Source organism: Solenopsis invicta, chromosome 6, assembly GCF_016802725.1.
Source record: "Solenopsis invicta isolate M01_SB chromosome 6, UNIL_Sinv_3.0, whole genome shotgun sequence".
NCBI classification, from domain to species: domain Eukaryota; kingdom Metazoa; phylum Arthropoda; class Insecta; order Hymenoptera; family Formicidae; genus Solenopsis; species Solenopsis invicta.
Genome location: NC_052669.1, coordinates 2,145,164 through 2,161,805, shown reverse-complemented (window position 1 = coordinate 2,161,805; position 16,642 = coordinate 2,145,164). Strand labels below are relative to the sequence as shown.

The window sequence follows — 16,642 nt, the reverse complement described above, 5'->3', positions numbered from 1 at the left end:
TAAATCACACGTTTTTATTTTTGACTGCGATATTGTTGTCGTGGCTCAATACTGTAGCAAATTGAAATATATAACGAACGTTTTTACGTGAGAACTTTGACTTTAACCGCTTTGCACACTCCTTTATTAATTAATTATTCTGATTCTCTTTTTATTTTTTTTTATTTATTCTACATAATATTTGTTTTCTTTTCTTTTGAAATTGTGAGATTTCCTGTATTATTAATTATTTTAAATAACTATTTTTTAATTATTGTTATGTGTTTTAATAAAAGCACCTTCTTTCTCCTTTAAATATATCATTCTTAATTATCATGCAAAAGATGTTATTCTAAAATGCATTTACAGCAGCAAATTTGATAACCTATGGAACTATAGCAACACAGTCAAGCAATAATGTTCTTTTTAAACCGTTTTTCCAGAACTAAACATATATGCGGCACACAAATAGAACATTTCAAATATTACATGCGACGAGTAGTTTATTTATTTGTTAGTCTTGTAGAGTCAGTCTTATAAATTCTTATAACCGTTGGATAAATAACTGCGTAATGGTACTCGTCAAAAATCTGTTGACAGTAGCTTTATTTCTTGTCACCAGTCAAGACGATTCTCAATTTTGTAACTTACAAAGGAAAATTTATTACTTACTCTTTTTAATGATAGGTCATGCTCTTGGGTCCAAATTTTAAAGTTACGTTACTGGGCGTGCAAATAAAACGTTTCAAATATTAAGCGTAACAAGTAGATGGTTTCGTCAGTCTTGTAGAGTCAATCTTTTAAGTTCTTATAACCGCTGCATACTACGTAATGGCAATCATCAAAAGACTGTTGACGGCAGTCATATTACTTCTCATTAGCCAAGGCGTTCTTCTTCAAGATAATGAAATAGTAAATAGTCAAATAGTGGAAGATTTCAAAGAGAATCTATTTTGTCTACAGCACAATGTTTGGCCTGTCCATTACAAAATAAAACTAGTAATACCTCATATTGTGGAAGATGATTTTACTACTGATGGTGAAACGGACATCAATGTCGAAGTGCGTGAACCGACGAATACCATCGAATTGCACGCTGTAAAACTCACAATTGACGAATCGCTGACGAAGATAACTCGCAAAGATGCAGATATAAATTCTAAATCAGAGTATGTTCCAAAGCAACATGAATATAACCTTTTAACACAAATTTTGACGCTACAATTTGAAGAATTATTGGATCCTGGATTCTATATGCTGCATTTTACATTTACGGGCGAAATACGTCAGATTTTTTCGAAGGTTTTACCCGGATTATATACAAAATTTCATTATAACGATGAAGGAAGCAAAGCGTAAGTAATTAGTTTGTAATTTTTTATTATTTGTCATTTTCCTGATTTAAAATGTTCCTTCGTTTAAAAATGTTAAAGGTATCTTTAGAAATATTATTTTATCTTTGTTTAATATTAAACAACAAAGATGAAATAATATATCTAATGTTTCTGAACACAACTATTTAAAGTGACAATCGATTTATCGAAGAAATATTTTGATATGAAAATTTCGCTAAAAGAATCAGTTTAACAAAATCATAGATTTTTGTTTAACTTTGTGTAACTCGAAATATGTACAGCTGAATAAAAAGTTATATAATATAATCAAAAACAAATATCAATATCTAGCTAGCAAAAGCAATAACATAATAACAAAAGGTCAAATAGCGAGCAGACAACTGTTGTTATTTATATATGATTGATAGTTTATTTAATTACAGATTGATTTAATTACAGTTCATTTAATTACAAGATGATCGATATAAAGTTGAACCGACGCGCGAAGTGACCAAATGATGTATGGCCCATGTAAATCTTTTTAAAGTTAAAATAAAGTAAAATAAATTAAACTTAAATTAAAACCAGAACGTAATAAGCTACATTAAAGATACGACACAATAAATATAACATAATATTAAAAATAAAATCGAATAAGACAAAATGCAAATTTAACGTTAATAATAAAAATGCTGTCCTCCATGTCAGAAATCCTCGAATAAGATCGAATAAGATTAAATAATAGAGTAGCAACAAATATTTGGCGATTATTTTGATATTCTGCTATTCGACAATTTATTTTAAAAAACAAATTGATAATAATAATTTTAAAAATAAAAATATAAAGTAGAGATGCAACGAAGAAATATATTTGATTTTTAACAAATATCGAATATTTGGCAAAGTTGAGCCGAATAGTTGATATTCAGCAAATATTCGACACGAATAGAAAATATGTAAATATTAAAAAATATCAAAAAAAACATTAAATAATTTTCTAATATTTGATACAAATCCTTGAATATTCGTTGCAATTTTATTAAATAAAAGGAAAAACACTCGAGTGTACATATACATATATACATTATAATTTGTATAATAATATTCAAATTTAAAACTAATATCTAAGTAATTAAGTGCTAAAATGTACATTGGGTAAGTTTTAAACTTGTTCAAAAGTAAAAATATCTTGTAATAATTGCCGAGTATTATGTATTAACATATTAGCGTCACTAAACGCCTAACTATAAAACAAATAATTCCATAAGTAATTGTTAGAATTAATAATCAAATAACCGAGAAAATAGAAATAGCTAAAATGTTCACAATAGTCAATAATTTACCTCCGTCTTTTCTATTAATAAAGTTTAATTTCTGGAAACAAGGGATGTTGCTTTAAGAGACTTATCTTAGTATTGAAAATTTTCTTTTACATAATAACTTATTACGTCAGCACAAAAAAATCTTGTATTCAAAATATAAAGCAAACTGTAATAAATTTGCAGATGGTTAGCAGTAACACATTTTCAAGCAACCAGAGCGCGAGAAGTATTTCCGTGTTGGGATGAACCTCATATAAAATCGTCCTTCCAATTATCAATCAAGCATCATTCTAATTATACAGCGTTATCAAATATGCCGTCCGGATATATGCGATCGGAAATCGACCAAGTCGACGGCAAGAAATGGACACATTTCTATACAACTCCTTCTATGCCTGCCTATTTATTAGGATTCGTGATTGCTGAAGATTATGATCATGTCTCAAATTCAAACGGTAATGTCAAAATATGGGGTCCAAAACACCTTCTTTCTCATGCGCTATATTATCTCGATATTGCCGAGAAGGCAATGCAGGAACTCGAAAAATTTACTAATATTACCGTTCCTGTACCGAAAATGGATCATGTTGCTATTCCAACTTCTAACGGTGTGGACACTGATTGTGAAAATTGGGGTCTAAATGTTTATAAGTGAGTATAAATCTTTTGTCAAGGAAAATTCTTAAGGAGATATGATAGTCTAGAGCTATGAAAAATTATGCATTTTTCTAATTTTTTTAAATATTTTATTTCTATGAAAAAACTACATATAACAAATACGGTTTTTTTTTGGTACTGTGCACATGACATATTTATATGTCTTCAGACCTGTATACATGCAGAATCATTACAACTACCGTTTTTTGTCTATATAGTTGGAAGACATCCTTAAGTTTAAAAAACCGCCCTTCTCATCACTCAAAAAATTCTTTGTTTTTAAAACATGATTTATTGCACTTTTACTTCTGCACAAAGAAACTTTTAACTTCCGGACAAGTGATCAAAAATGCTCTGATTGAAAACATTTGTCAAAATGCACTTTTAAGCTTGATAAATTCTTCAACTCTTAAAAAAATTTTTGAACTTTAAAGATATCAAGTCAACTATAATATTATTGTCTTATATATGAAGGAACTGAATGGTCCGATTGGTCAAAAGTTGTACTTGCATTTGACAATTTTTTTGTGTTGATAAATTAAACTGTCTTGGAAAAATGTTTTGCTGAATATTTAAACAACTTATGAAAAGTAAAAGTTTGTATATTAACACGTGTTTATAAAAATATATAATTTAGCTGCTGTAATAAAAAAAATATAAATGATTACAAAAACGATTTTTTATTTATTCGGCCTCGGAATATTTTTTATCTATTGTTTAGCAGTTAAAAGTTTCTCTGTGCAGAAGTAGAAGTGGCACAAACCATTTTTCTTTAAGAGACAATTTTTTGAGTGATAAAAAAAATGGTTTTTTTTTAAATTTAAAAAAACTTCTCAAAGCATGTATTCGTTCGGAAAGTTTCGTTAATGTCACTGTTCCTAAATGTCACTATGTGTAAAATGGAGACGGGAAAAATATTTTTCAAAAAATCGTTTTAGGAACGTCCTAAACTTTAATCAGCATATTACAAATAATATAACAGATACATTGTAATTTCTTTTTTAATACATTATATATGTGTATGTAAAAATTTTCAGACAAGACATACTTCTTGAAGACAAGAACTTACTGCATGCGGTTAGTAATGTAGACAATATTATGGCAATCACAAACAAGTTAGCGCACCAATGGTTCGGAAATTTAGTCAGTCCAAGTAGGTGGAAATATTTTTGGTTGACTGAAGGCATATCGATCTATCTGAAATTCCATATTACTGACAAGGTACCAACAGACTATACGCAATCAAAATATGCTATACATTTTTCTTTTTTAATGTGACTTTGTTCTTCTTAGCTTGTCAAAGAAAAACGATTCATGGATTTTATTGTAATAGACGATGGACAAAGAATACTATATACGGATGCACTTTACTCCACTCCAATTCATGCAAATCTCGTTGGACATGACCTAGATGTTACTAATGCATCTTTCACCAGAATATATATGAAATGTAAGAAATTTTTATATAACTTATCATACAAAAATAATTATTATACAAGAAATGTGACAATTTAACCTTAGCTCCCCACGCTGGGTCTGACGTACCCTATTTTTTATATTGCTGTAACTTAAAATTAAAACAATATTAATAAAATTATAACAATGTTTATAACAAAGTTTCAGATTAAAAATTGTTAATTAATATAAATCTTATATAATTTCATATTATGTACTTGTCTTTTAAAAAATTATTTCCTATTATTAGCTGCTTTTCTCCTACGAATGGCATCGCATTTCTTGACAGAGGATGTTTTCCAAAACGGTTTAATAAAATATCTTCGAATAAAGTACGTATAAAACAAATTTTTAAGACATTTATTATTTTATCATAATTTTTAAATGCAAAGAAAGACATAATAAAATTAAGTTAATTGAAAGAGTATCAACAATTTCACATATTATTGAATCCTAGTGACTACAGAAGTGTTACTCCAGACGATTTGTGGAAGGCATTACAAGACGCCCTTGATGAGTCAAATGTTATGCATGATGATTTTACAGTAAAAGACGTAATGGACACTTGGTTCGAGCAGGCAGGGCATCCTGTCGTTATGGTTAATCGAAATTATGCTACAGGCGAAATCAAGTTAACACAAGAAATATTTAAATCTCCAAAAAACAATTTAAAATATAGTGAAAACAAGAACGGGAAATGGTGGATACCTATAAATTTTGTAACGCAAAGTAACTTGGACTTCTCGTCTACGTTAGCTACCCATTGGTTGAAACCACGTGACAAGGATATTACAATCAATGGAGTGAACACTGATGACTGGATTATTGTAAATAAACAGATGACAGGTAAATACACTTTAAAATGTATATTTTTTTATTTTAAACTGCCTAACTTTCAATTACTTTTACGTTTCTTAAAATTTAATAATAATTAATAGAAGTACATTATTAGACGGTATAAAATATTGAATAAATTATTAATAAATCAATCATTTACATGTTTCTACTTCTATCAAAAAGGATTTTATCGTGTAAATTACGATACAATAAATTGGAAAAGAATCGCTGCTTTTCTTAATTCTGACAACTACGAAAAGATCCCGGTTATAAATCGTGCACAAATTCTCGACGACGCTTACTACATGATGGTGACTGAACGGCTTGACTCTACTACTTTCATTGAAATTATGAATTATTTGGCACACGAAACTGACCCTGCGCCATGGATCAGTGTCATGGGAAACTTTTTTATGAAAAATAACTACTTGCGATTATCCGAAGGAGAAGCAATCCTCAAGGTAAAATACGTATACCACAGTTTATTATGATAATATTATAAACAAAGTAATTAATTTGAATTAATAAACTTAATGAGAGAAGAAAAGAAAATATTTGATTTTACAAAATGGATTGTTACATTTTAAATCTCTACAATTTAAATAGATTAAGTTGTTTAAAAAATAGTAAGTTATCTCAAAACTTATCTTTAATTTGCGAGTGCTTTAATTATTTTAAAATATTCTTTTTAGCCATATTTATCGAAATTGATGCGTAAACAATTTGAACGCATCAACATTGTAGACAATCCTGATGAAGATCTTTTTACTGCAGATATGAGAATGTATCTTTATTTATTTGTTTGTGTACATGGACTTAAGGATTGTCAAGCAAAAATTACTTCTACATTACTTGCATATGTGAAAGATCCAATCGCAAATAAGTAAGTATTAAAAGGTTCATGAACATTTGAAAAAATTTGTTTCAATTTAAATTTTTAAGAGATGTACAATGACACAATAATAATTTTTTTACAGTCAATTATAATAGAAAAATTTATTTGTAAAATTAAGTAGTAAATTGTAAATAATTATTTTTTTAATGCGTCAAATTTTGTATATCTTTAATTGCATATAATTCTGCTTGTATCGATTCAACAACTTTGCATTGTTTAGTAGTCAATATACTGTTTAATTATTAATATCGCGCAATTTTGAGTAGCTATTTTAAAAATGTCATAAATTATAGTCATCTTTTAAACAAATTAAAAAAATTTAATTAAATATTAATAATCTTTCTTATATTAGCATTATATTTTACTACAGTAACGAAGTTTGCCAAAATAATAAAATAAAATAAAAGTATTACTTGAAACGTATTTTTTACAAAATTTTTTAAAATATTTTTATTTTTTGTTATTAGACCATCATTCCCGCAAGAACGGATATTTTGCCATGGTCTCATAAAAGCAAATGAATCATTTTGGGATCAATTCTTACAAGCACATCAAAAAACATCAAATTCTCACAAACAATTTCTTGGTTGTTCGGAGAATTTGCACATTCTTGAAAAACATTTAAATTCTTTTTCTAACGATACAAAAAGATATAGTGTTCTTTTGGAAAACATGTTCAGATTTATTCCAAATACTGATCCAGTGATTGATTTTGTTATTAATCATTATGAGGGGTAGGTAAAATTATGTTATATACATTGTAATTAAAATTATATGCATTATTTATTTAAAAAAATGTGCTTAACACCTTACATAATATATTATGTATTAGGTTGTTTGAAAAGTAATTTTGTTATATATATATATATATATATATAAAACAAAATTACTTTTTGAACGACCTAATACATAATATAATTGTGTAAGGTGTTAAAGAACGCATATATGTGCACAAATTTTGAACAAAGTTTTTTTATACTGAAGTTTCCAGCTTAATTCCAAAAACGCAGTATTGTTTGTTGATGTAATTTTGATGGAAAAGTACGTCTGTTTTATTATTCTAAAACTTTTGCAGCAAATATTGTTATGAATCAAAGTCGATAACAAAACTATAATTTTTAATTTTTTTTTATTTTACATAAAATTACTGACTCCATTCTTTATTATTTTCTACACAATTTAATTGTGGAAAAAATTTATATAATTCTGTGTAATCAATAAAAAAATTTTTGTTAAACATTTAGTTTTTAAAACAGACCTACCATCTCCTTAAATATATAAATAATTTTTATTTATGATAATATTGACATTTAGCTTCTAAAATATATGTTTATATCATCCCAGACAATTGATCAAAATACATATGAAGGACAACAGATTTTACAATCTTTAAACATGCACTGTTTGGATTAACGTTTAAAAACCATTAAAGCAATTTTTAATATATTTTACAGTTTTAAGGATGATCCAGATATTGTTGGAAAGCTCATTGACAATAGTTTTAGAGAAAAGAAATTGAACAAGGTAAGATGATATTATTATTTAACATTTCTTCATTATTTTTATCCGCAATTATGAAATATTCTGTTACAGATAAAAGCATTTGCTGAACAACATAATCAAAATTATGAACAGAGATTAAACGAAAGAAGAACAATCTTAAAAGAAATGAGCAATAATTTGTCAAAATTTCAAGGTGCTTTGGAAAATAAAAAATCCACCAATCCAGCAATTTAAGCAATGATACATCACAATCGGATTTAATCCATGTATAACAATAAATAAATATACAAATTATGAATACATAAGAAAGAATAAAATTATTTCAATATATTATTATAATATTATTATAGTATATTAAATATTAATATTATTAAATCATGCTTTATAATTCATAATTTGTCTGTATAATTTTCAAATTTTTAACAATTAAATATACTTGATAAAATACTTTAAATATATGTGTGCTTTTGTTTTTACGTTACATATTTTAATAATAAAATGTGAATATTTCCCAAAATTTCTGCATGTGCAATAGATTCTAGACATAATCATTTATGTTAAAAGAAATAACTTTTTCTTTTAACAGAATTGCGGCATGTAGTTTTTATAGAACAGATAAAAGTTAATAAGCAAGCACTCTATCTGGCGTTTCAGTGAGAAATGATAATAGAATCAATGTTGAATCGACCTCGATTCGACGTTGAAATCATCAAACTGATGTCGTTTCGGAAAAGATATCGCTATCATAATATATATAGAATGGTTACTGTTTACATTTATATAGAAAAAAGATTATCACAATAAGCATAATCTTGCGTCAAAAGTGAACAAAAAAATTATAATTTTTAAAGTGAATATAATATTATTGTCATTCTAATAATGTTATACAAAGTGTATACTAACTGTTTTTACAATTAAACAACAAAGTTTATAAAATTAAAAAACTAAAATTGGATCCTTCCACTTTCAACATTTTTTTGGTATTTTATCAGTGTATGAATCTATACATCAATGTTATTTTTCCTATTTTAAGATATTAAACAAAATGTGAAAAAAAAATCGTTAAATATTTGTTAATATTGTAGTTGAAAATTTTGTAAAATTTAATAATATTTATGGATTATATGATTTTAATTGAAGGCATCTCTTGAAATATAATTTCTAAACATATATACAGCATATAAATAGAATGTACAATTATATGCGTCGAGCAGAGATCATTTCGTCATTGATATGAAACTTTTATGGTCAGCGTTAAAAAAATTTATCAGAAATGACTTCATACAATTTAAGGCAAATAAGATACTCTGTTAATATAGTATGCTAAGATTTGAATGTTCGTGCACAATCCCGTGTTGTTTGCGTAGAACTCGCTATGTGCCAGTTGTGTGTAATATAGGCTACGTTGCGTTTCACGCATGATGTGCACAATGCATTGTATCATTTCCTCCTTGTTTGACGTTTAAGGAATTCAAGGATAAAATACATCATGCGCATCATGTGTGAAACGGAATGTAACTGTAGTGCATTTCAATATTATACGTAAAAAGCAGGTTGTTTCGTCAGTGTTATAGAGTCACTCATATAGGTTCTTATAACTGCTGCATAAATAAATACGTAATGGTAATCGTCAAAAGTCTGTTGGCAGTAGTTTTATTACTTGTCACCAGCCAAGGAATTCTTTATCAAGATAATGAAGCAGTGGATAATCAAATAGTGGAAGATTCCAAGGAGAATCAATTTCGTTTACGACAGAATGTTGTGCCTATCCATTACGATGTAAAACTAATACCTTATATGGAAAATAATTTTACTATTGATGGCGAAACAAACATCGATGTCGAAGTGCGCGAACCGACGAATGCCATCGAATTACACGTTGTATATCTCGCAATAGACGAATCGCTGACGAAGATAACTCGCAAATGCGCAGATGTAAATTCTGAATCGGAGTATGTTCCAAAGCATGAATATAACTCTGAAACACAAATTTTGACGCTACGATTTGAGGAATTATTGGATCCTGGATTCTATACGCTGCATTTTATTTTCACGGGTGTGATACAACCATTTGACTTTTACGGATTGTATAGAAAATCTTATATTAACGACAAAGGAAATAAGATGTAAGTAATTATTTTACAAATTGATTAAAATTATTAATAATAACTTACGCTAACGTTATAACTATATAACATAAACACAAAGCAAATAATTGCAAATAAAAAATATTTATTAATTGATCTTATATGACACAAATATTGTGGCGCAAAAAGTAGTGTGCCTGTTTTCTATTATATGTTGAAGACTCGAGTTTAAATCCGACCAATTAGAGATATCTGAGTTTATTTGATTGCTATCGGAAGGCATACTATTAAGAGTAGAATTTCCAGTTTAAATTCTTTTTTAAAAAATTAATTTTTGACTATTTGTTAAAAAGTTATTGAATTTAAAGCATAAATACATCCCGCGCGCGGCATGATGCACCTACAGTGCGCGATCAGACTCTAGAGAACATCCTCTCGAATCTGCTGTTTAAAACATAAAGAAGTAAATAAATTTGTAGATGGTTAGCAGTAACACAATTTCAAGCAACCAATGCGCGACAAGTATTTCCGTGTTGGGATGAGCCTGCCATAAAAGCGACTTTCAAATTTTCCATCAAGCACTATCCTAATTATACAGCATTATCGAACATGCCATCCGTGCGATCGAAAATCGACACAGCCGACGGAAAATTATGGACGTACTTCGAGACAACTCCTATTATGTCTACCAATATATTAGGATTTGTGATTGCTGGTTATGATCATATCTCAAATTTAGAAGGTAATGTCAAAATATGGGGACCAAAACACCTTCTTTCTCATGCCGCACAGTCCCTCGATATTGCCGAGAAGGCAATGCAGGAACTCGAAAAATTCACCAATAGCACCGTTCCTGTGCCGAAAATGGATCATGTTGCCATTCCAAATTATGTCGGTACTGAAAATTGGGGTTTGATCATCTATGAGTGAGTATAAATCTTTCACCGAGAAAAATTTTTAAGGAGATATTCTGCTCTAGATTTCTAAAAATTTATGCTTTTTTTTAATTGTTGTAATACTTTAATTTTACGGAAATATTACTGTCCGCGCATGTATACACTTTTGGTGCATGTCGTCTCGTTCAGCGAGAGCGTTCTTAGCAGAGAAGACTCTCATACCGATAGGGTTAAACACTACAGCAGTAGCAGAGGAAGCAATTGGCATAATTTTTTTTGTCAGCGCAAATAATTTATTAAATAGTAAAAGAAAATTTTAAAAATCAAAAATTTTTAAATTTTAGATTAGAAAAAATACTCTTTTAATTAAAAAAAAATTACAACTATGAAATACCTGTATAATTATAGAGGAATATTTTCTAATTCTGTATTATAAGTAATAATATATATCTTTTCATCAGAAAATATTTCTTCACAATTATTTTACTATTACATAATATAACAAATACATCGTATAAATTCTCTTTCAATACATTATCTACTTGTACTGAAAATTTTCAGACAAAACATACTTCTTGAAGATAAGAGCTTACCTTCAATTAGTAACATAGACTATATTACGACAATCACTGACGAATTAGCGCACCAGTGGTTTGGAAATTTTGTCAGTCCAATTTGGTGGAAATATCTTTGGTTAAGTCAAGGCATATCGACCTATCTGAAATACTATATTACTGACAAAGTATCAATAGATTATGTAATTAAAATCTGTCATATATTCTTCTTTTTTAATGTAAATTTGTTTTTTTCAGTTTCTCAAAGAAAAACGATTGATGGATTATATTGTAGTGGTCGAAGAACAAGAAATGCTGTTAAGAGATGCACTTTACTCTACCCCAATTCATGTAAATATCATTGGATCTGACCTAGATGTTACTGACGTATTTTCTATCAGAACAAATATAAAATGTAAGAAATTTTTATATAATACATTATATACGAATAATTATTAAAGTAAGTCAGGGAAGATGCCAGTTGGAAAAAGAAGCCACTTTTTATATGTGTATAATGTAAAAATACGTTTCTAATGTAATTATTCAAATAAATAATAATCATGATTGTAAAGTATATTGATATGTTTTAAATTAAGAAAATGGCTACACCGGTCAAAAACGGATCTTAGTATTTAATAATTTTGTAATTTATACAGCTGTGTTTCAGCTGTGTTTCAAAGTCCGGCAAATATAAAGCGCGTAGTTTGGGAAACTTCTAAATGTATACAAATTTATCAAGAAATTTATTATCAAACATTAAAGATCTGCTTTGATCAACGTACCTATTTTCTTAATTTAAATGTGTAATTATTCGTGTTTGTTTTAAGTAAGCTACTAAAGTATTCAAAACAAAGTTATAAAAATAATTATTAAAAAGTTGTACATTATAAATGTAAATCAATAAATCTTTTTACTTTATATTATGTATTTGTCTATTTTTCAAAAAATAATTTCATATTATGTTTCTTATAATATTTATTAGCTGCTTGTCTTCTGCGAATGACATCGCATTTCTTGGGGGAGGATGTGTTTCGAAACGGTTTAATAAAATACCTTCAAGCACAGTCAGTACACAAATTTTTAAGACATTATTTTATTATAATTTTTATGCAAATAAAACCAATAATTTTACGCATATTATTGATTTTTAGTAAATATAATAGTGCTACAGCAGATGATTTATGGAAGGCATTACAAGATGCCCTTGATGAATCAGATGTACCGCATAACAATTTTAAAGTAAAAGACGTAATGGACACTTGGTTCGAGCAGGGATGGTATCCACTCGTTACGGTTCATCGAGATTATACTACAGGCGACATCAAGATAACGCAAAAAATGTTTAAATATGACAAAACCAATTTTGAATATGAAAGAAACGAAACATGGTGGATACCTATAAATTTTGCAACGCAAAGTAACTTGGATTTTTCGTCAACGTTAGCCACCCATTGGCTGAAACCGGATGACGAGGATATAACAATCGAAGGAGTTGACACTAATGACTGGATTATTGTAAATAAACATCTGACAGGTAAATACTTTTTAATATGTATATTATTATTTTTATTTTAATTTAATGATTTTTTAATTACTACTACGTTTATTGTTATTACATTTCTAAAAATTTAATAAAAATTTTAAAAGAAAAATTTTAAATATTAAATAGATTATTTAATAAATCAATTATTTACATATTTGTATTCCTAATAAAAAGGATTTTATCGTGTAAATTACGATACAACCAATTGGAAAAGAATTGCTACTTTTCTTAATTCTGACAACTACGACAAGATCCCAGTTCTGAATCGTGCACAAATTCTTGACGACGCTTTCTATATGATGGAGACTGAACAACTTGACTCTATTACTGTCGTTGAAATTATGAATTATTTGTCACGCGAAATTGATCCTGCACCATGGTACAGAGTTCTTAAAAACTTTCTTGCAATACATAATCTTTTGCGGTTACCCAAAGGAGAATCAATCCTTAAGGTAAAATATGTTTATGACAATATCGTCACAAAACTAAATTAAATTAATTTGAATTAATAAACTTAATAAAAGAAAAAAGAAAAAAAAACGTTTGATTCTTCAAAATGGATTGTTATACGTTAAGGCTCTACCATTTAAAATAATTATTAAGCAGTTATTAGAAAAATAATAAGTTATCTCAAAACTTATCTTTAATTTGCTAGTGACTTAAACATTATTAAATATTACTTTTTAGCCATATTTGTCGACCATTATGCGTAAACTATTTGAACGTATCGACTTTGATGGAAATCCTGATGATGACTTTTTAACTATAAATATTAGAAAGGATCTGTATAAATATGATTGTATACATGGACTTTCGGATTGTCAAGCTAAAATTACTTCTAAATTACTTGCATATGTGGACGATCCAATTGCAAATAAGTAAGTATTAAAAGATACATCTACATTTGTAAAGACTCGTTTCAATAGGAAATTTTAGGTGTACAACGACAAAATAACAATTTTTTTTACAGCCAATTTTATATAAAATTTAATATAAAATTTATTTGCAAAATATGACTGGTAGATTCTAAATCATTATTTTTACTTAAACTTTTGCATATTTTTAAATTGCACGTAACTCTGCTTTCATTGTTTTAACATGTATTTTGCGTGATTTAGTAGTCAATACTAATACTGTTTAATTATTAATATCGTGCAATTTTAAGTAGATATTTTATTAAAGGTGACATAAATTATGGTAACTTGTTAGGCAAATTAAAAGGATTTAATTAAATATTAATAATCTTTTTAATATTAACATTATATTTTACTACAGTAATAAAGTTTGCCAAAATAATGAAGTAGGGTAAAGTTGCTTATTATAAAAGAATTTTTTTTACTGCTTGTAATTTATTTAATTTGTACCAATAACTCATGTTTTTATATCCAAAAGCATATATCTTGTACTAAATTTTTTAAATTACTTTTATTTTTTAGACCATTATTCCAGGAATGGCTATATTGTTTAGGTCTCATAAAAGCGAATGAATCTTTTTGGGATCAATTCTTACAAGCACGTCAGAGAACATCAAAATCTCATGAACAGTTTCTTGGTTGTTCGGAGAACTTGCACGTTCTTGAAAAACAATTAAATTCTATTTCTGAAAAGGGAGAAAAAGATGAAAGATATAAACAATATGATATCTTCTTTAATAATGTGTTCACAATTTTTCCAACTACTGAAGTAGCAATTCAATTATTTATTAATAATTACGAGAGGTAAGTAAAATCATATTATATAGTAATTAAGATTATGTGAATTGTTTATTTTAGAAAATGTAATTACATAATATAATTACACAAGGTGTTATAAAAAATTGATATATTTTTTAAAAGCAGGTTGTATTCGTCAAAACAAAAAAAAAATCTAGCCATCATAGGTTCTAAAATAAATATCTAAGATATGGGCTAGTTTATTACTATAAAAGATACTGTAAATATAATTTAAAAATAAGAATATTATGTCTGCATTTTTTCTTCTGGAATAACACAATGTTTACTGTTTAATCTGCATAGAATGATGAAAATGTATTGTTCTCACAAATTACAAGGCTTACTGATGCTTACAATTTCAATGCTGTTAACAAATGATTAGTGTATTTTTGTTTTAAAATAATTCTAAAACTTTTACAGCAAATGTTATGAGTCAAAATTGATAACAAAACAATAATTTTCTAATTTTTCTTTTCATTTTTATATGAAAAAATATGAAAAATTGCTAATTTTATTATTGTCTACACTTTAATTCTAAAAGAATTTATATAATTCTGTGTAATTAACAAAAAGATTTTTGTTTTTGAAAATAATTACGTTAAAATAATTTTAATTGTTAAAACAGACCTATTGCTAACATCTTTTTAAATATATAAATAATTTCTACTTATAATAATGATTGACATTTAATTTCTAAATTTCGAAAATATATGTTAATATTATCCCTGACAACGTGCACGTCATTAAAATACATTTTAAAGACAACTTTTACGCTACGTTTTAGATTGCTACGCATTGTTATTTGGGATTACATTTAACAATAATTAAAACAATTTTTAGGTTTTACAATACCGATGCACCATTTACTCTTGAGAGGCTCGTTGATAATAGTTTCAGAGAAGAAGAACTTAACAAGGTTAAAAGATATCATTATTTTTAACATTTTGTTTCTTTACAATATTTAACTTTAATTATGAAATATTGTGTTACAGATAAAAGAATTTGCTGAACAACATAAAATCAATATACAAATATGGATCAACAATAGGAAAGCAATCTTAGACAAAATGAACAATAATTTGTTGAAACTTTTTGGTGCCTTAGAAAATCAACAAACCATCAATCCAACAAATTAAGCAATGATACTTCATAGTCGGATTTAATTCAAGTGTAATAAAATAAATAAATATATAAATTATGAATATATATGAGTAATAAAGAATAAAGTTGTTTGAATATAATATTATCGTATATGTTGCATGTTAATATTATTAAATCATGCTTTATAATTCACATTTTATCAAGTATAATATTCAGATTTTTAAAAATTAAAAATACAAATTGTTAAATATATGAATGTTTTTATTTTACTTAATCTTTTTCCGTATCGTATTGCTCCAAATATAGAAAGTTAAGACAGATAAGCAAAACAGAATGTCATTTTTTGATCAAAAAAAATTATAATTCTAATAATATTTTTGTGTAAATTTTTACAATTTTCAGTTCATGCAAACTTTATATCGATTGCTTGTTGACCTCGATATACATATATATAGTTTTTAACTGAAGCTGGAGTACGTAATATCACATATCATCTCTACTTATAATTTATGTCGATATTTATTTTCTAAAATATGTATTAAAATTATCCCAAAAACATGAGTGTTTAAAAAATATCTTAAAGATTTTTTTATTGTATCTTTTAGACACACATGTTATCGTCAATCATATTTAATAATAATAATTAAAACAATTTTTAATGTATTTTATCTATGGTATTTTGTATCCATGAAAGATTTATGCTTTGAAGAATTATAAGGAATAGTTTCAGGAAAAAAAAATTAACAAGATTAGATAACATTATTTTA

General features: G+C 27.0%; 2 protein-coding genes across 2 annotated transcripts; both read left to right on the top strand.

The window, feature by feature from the left end:
* Positions 1-591: 591 nt before the first annotated feature.
* On the top strand, positions 592-8,357 carry LOC113003023 (aminopeptidase Q). The gene is made up of 11 exons (XM_026130668.2): positions 592-1,334; positions 2,819-3,286; positions 4,330-4,513; positions 4,586-4,742; positions 4,998-5,079; positions 5,205-5,593; positions 5,768-6,045; positions 6,277-6,467; positions 6,947-7,213; positions 7,934-8,003; positions 8,073-8,357. The coding sequence occupies exons 1-11, from the start codon at positions 811-813 to the stop codon at positions 8,214-8,216; spliced, it is 2,754 nt and encodes a 917-aa protein (XP_025986453.2). The 5' UTR covers positions 592-810; the 3' UTR covers positions 8,217-8,357.
* A 943-nt stretch (positions 8,358-9,300) lies between these two features.
* Positions 9,301-15,996, top strand: LOC105205292 (aminopeptidase N). Its single transcript, XM_026130670.2, has 11 exons — positions 9,301-10,108; positions 10,549-10,995; positions 11,527-11,707; positions 11,778-11,934; positions 12,502-12,583; positions 12,671-13,053; positions 13,237-13,514; positions 13,750-13,940; positions 14,499-14,780; positions 15,615-15,690; positions 15,767-15,996. The coding sequence occupies exons 1-11, from the start codon at positions 9,603-9,605 to the stop codon at positions 15,908-15,910; spliced, it is 2,727 nt and encodes a 908-aa protein (XP_025986455.1). The 5' UTR covers positions 9,301-9,602; the 3' UTR covers positions 15,911-15,996.
* The last annotated feature ends 646 nt before the right edge of the window (positions 15,997-16,642 follow it).

Bases quoted from the DNA above. Each gene is read 5' to 3' on its own strand.
- LOC113003023 (XM_026130668.2), top strand. From the start codon at position 811: ATGGCAATCATCAAAAGACTGTTGACGGCAGTCATATTACTTCTCATT. The intron at 3,287-4,329 runs GTGAGTATAAAT...AAAAATTTTCAG, and splicing joins TGGGGTCTAAATGTTTATAA to ACAAGACATACTTCTTGAAG. The intron at 4,514-4,585 runs GTACCAACAGAC...TGTTCTTCTTAG, and splicing joins AATTCCATATTACTGACAAG to CTTGTCAAAGAAAAACGATT.
- LOC105205292 (XM_026130670.2), top strand. From the start codon at position 9,603: ATGGTAATCGTCAAAAGTCTGTTGGCAGTAGTTTTATTACTTGTCACC. The intron at 11,935-12,501 runs GTAAGAAATTTT...AATATTTATTAG, and splicing joins TATCAGAACAAATATAAAAT to CTGCTTGTCTTCTGCGAATG. The intron at 13,054-13,236 runs GTAAATACTTTT...CCTAATAAAAAG, and splicing joins TGTAAATAAACATCTGACAG to GATTTTATCGTGTAAATTAC.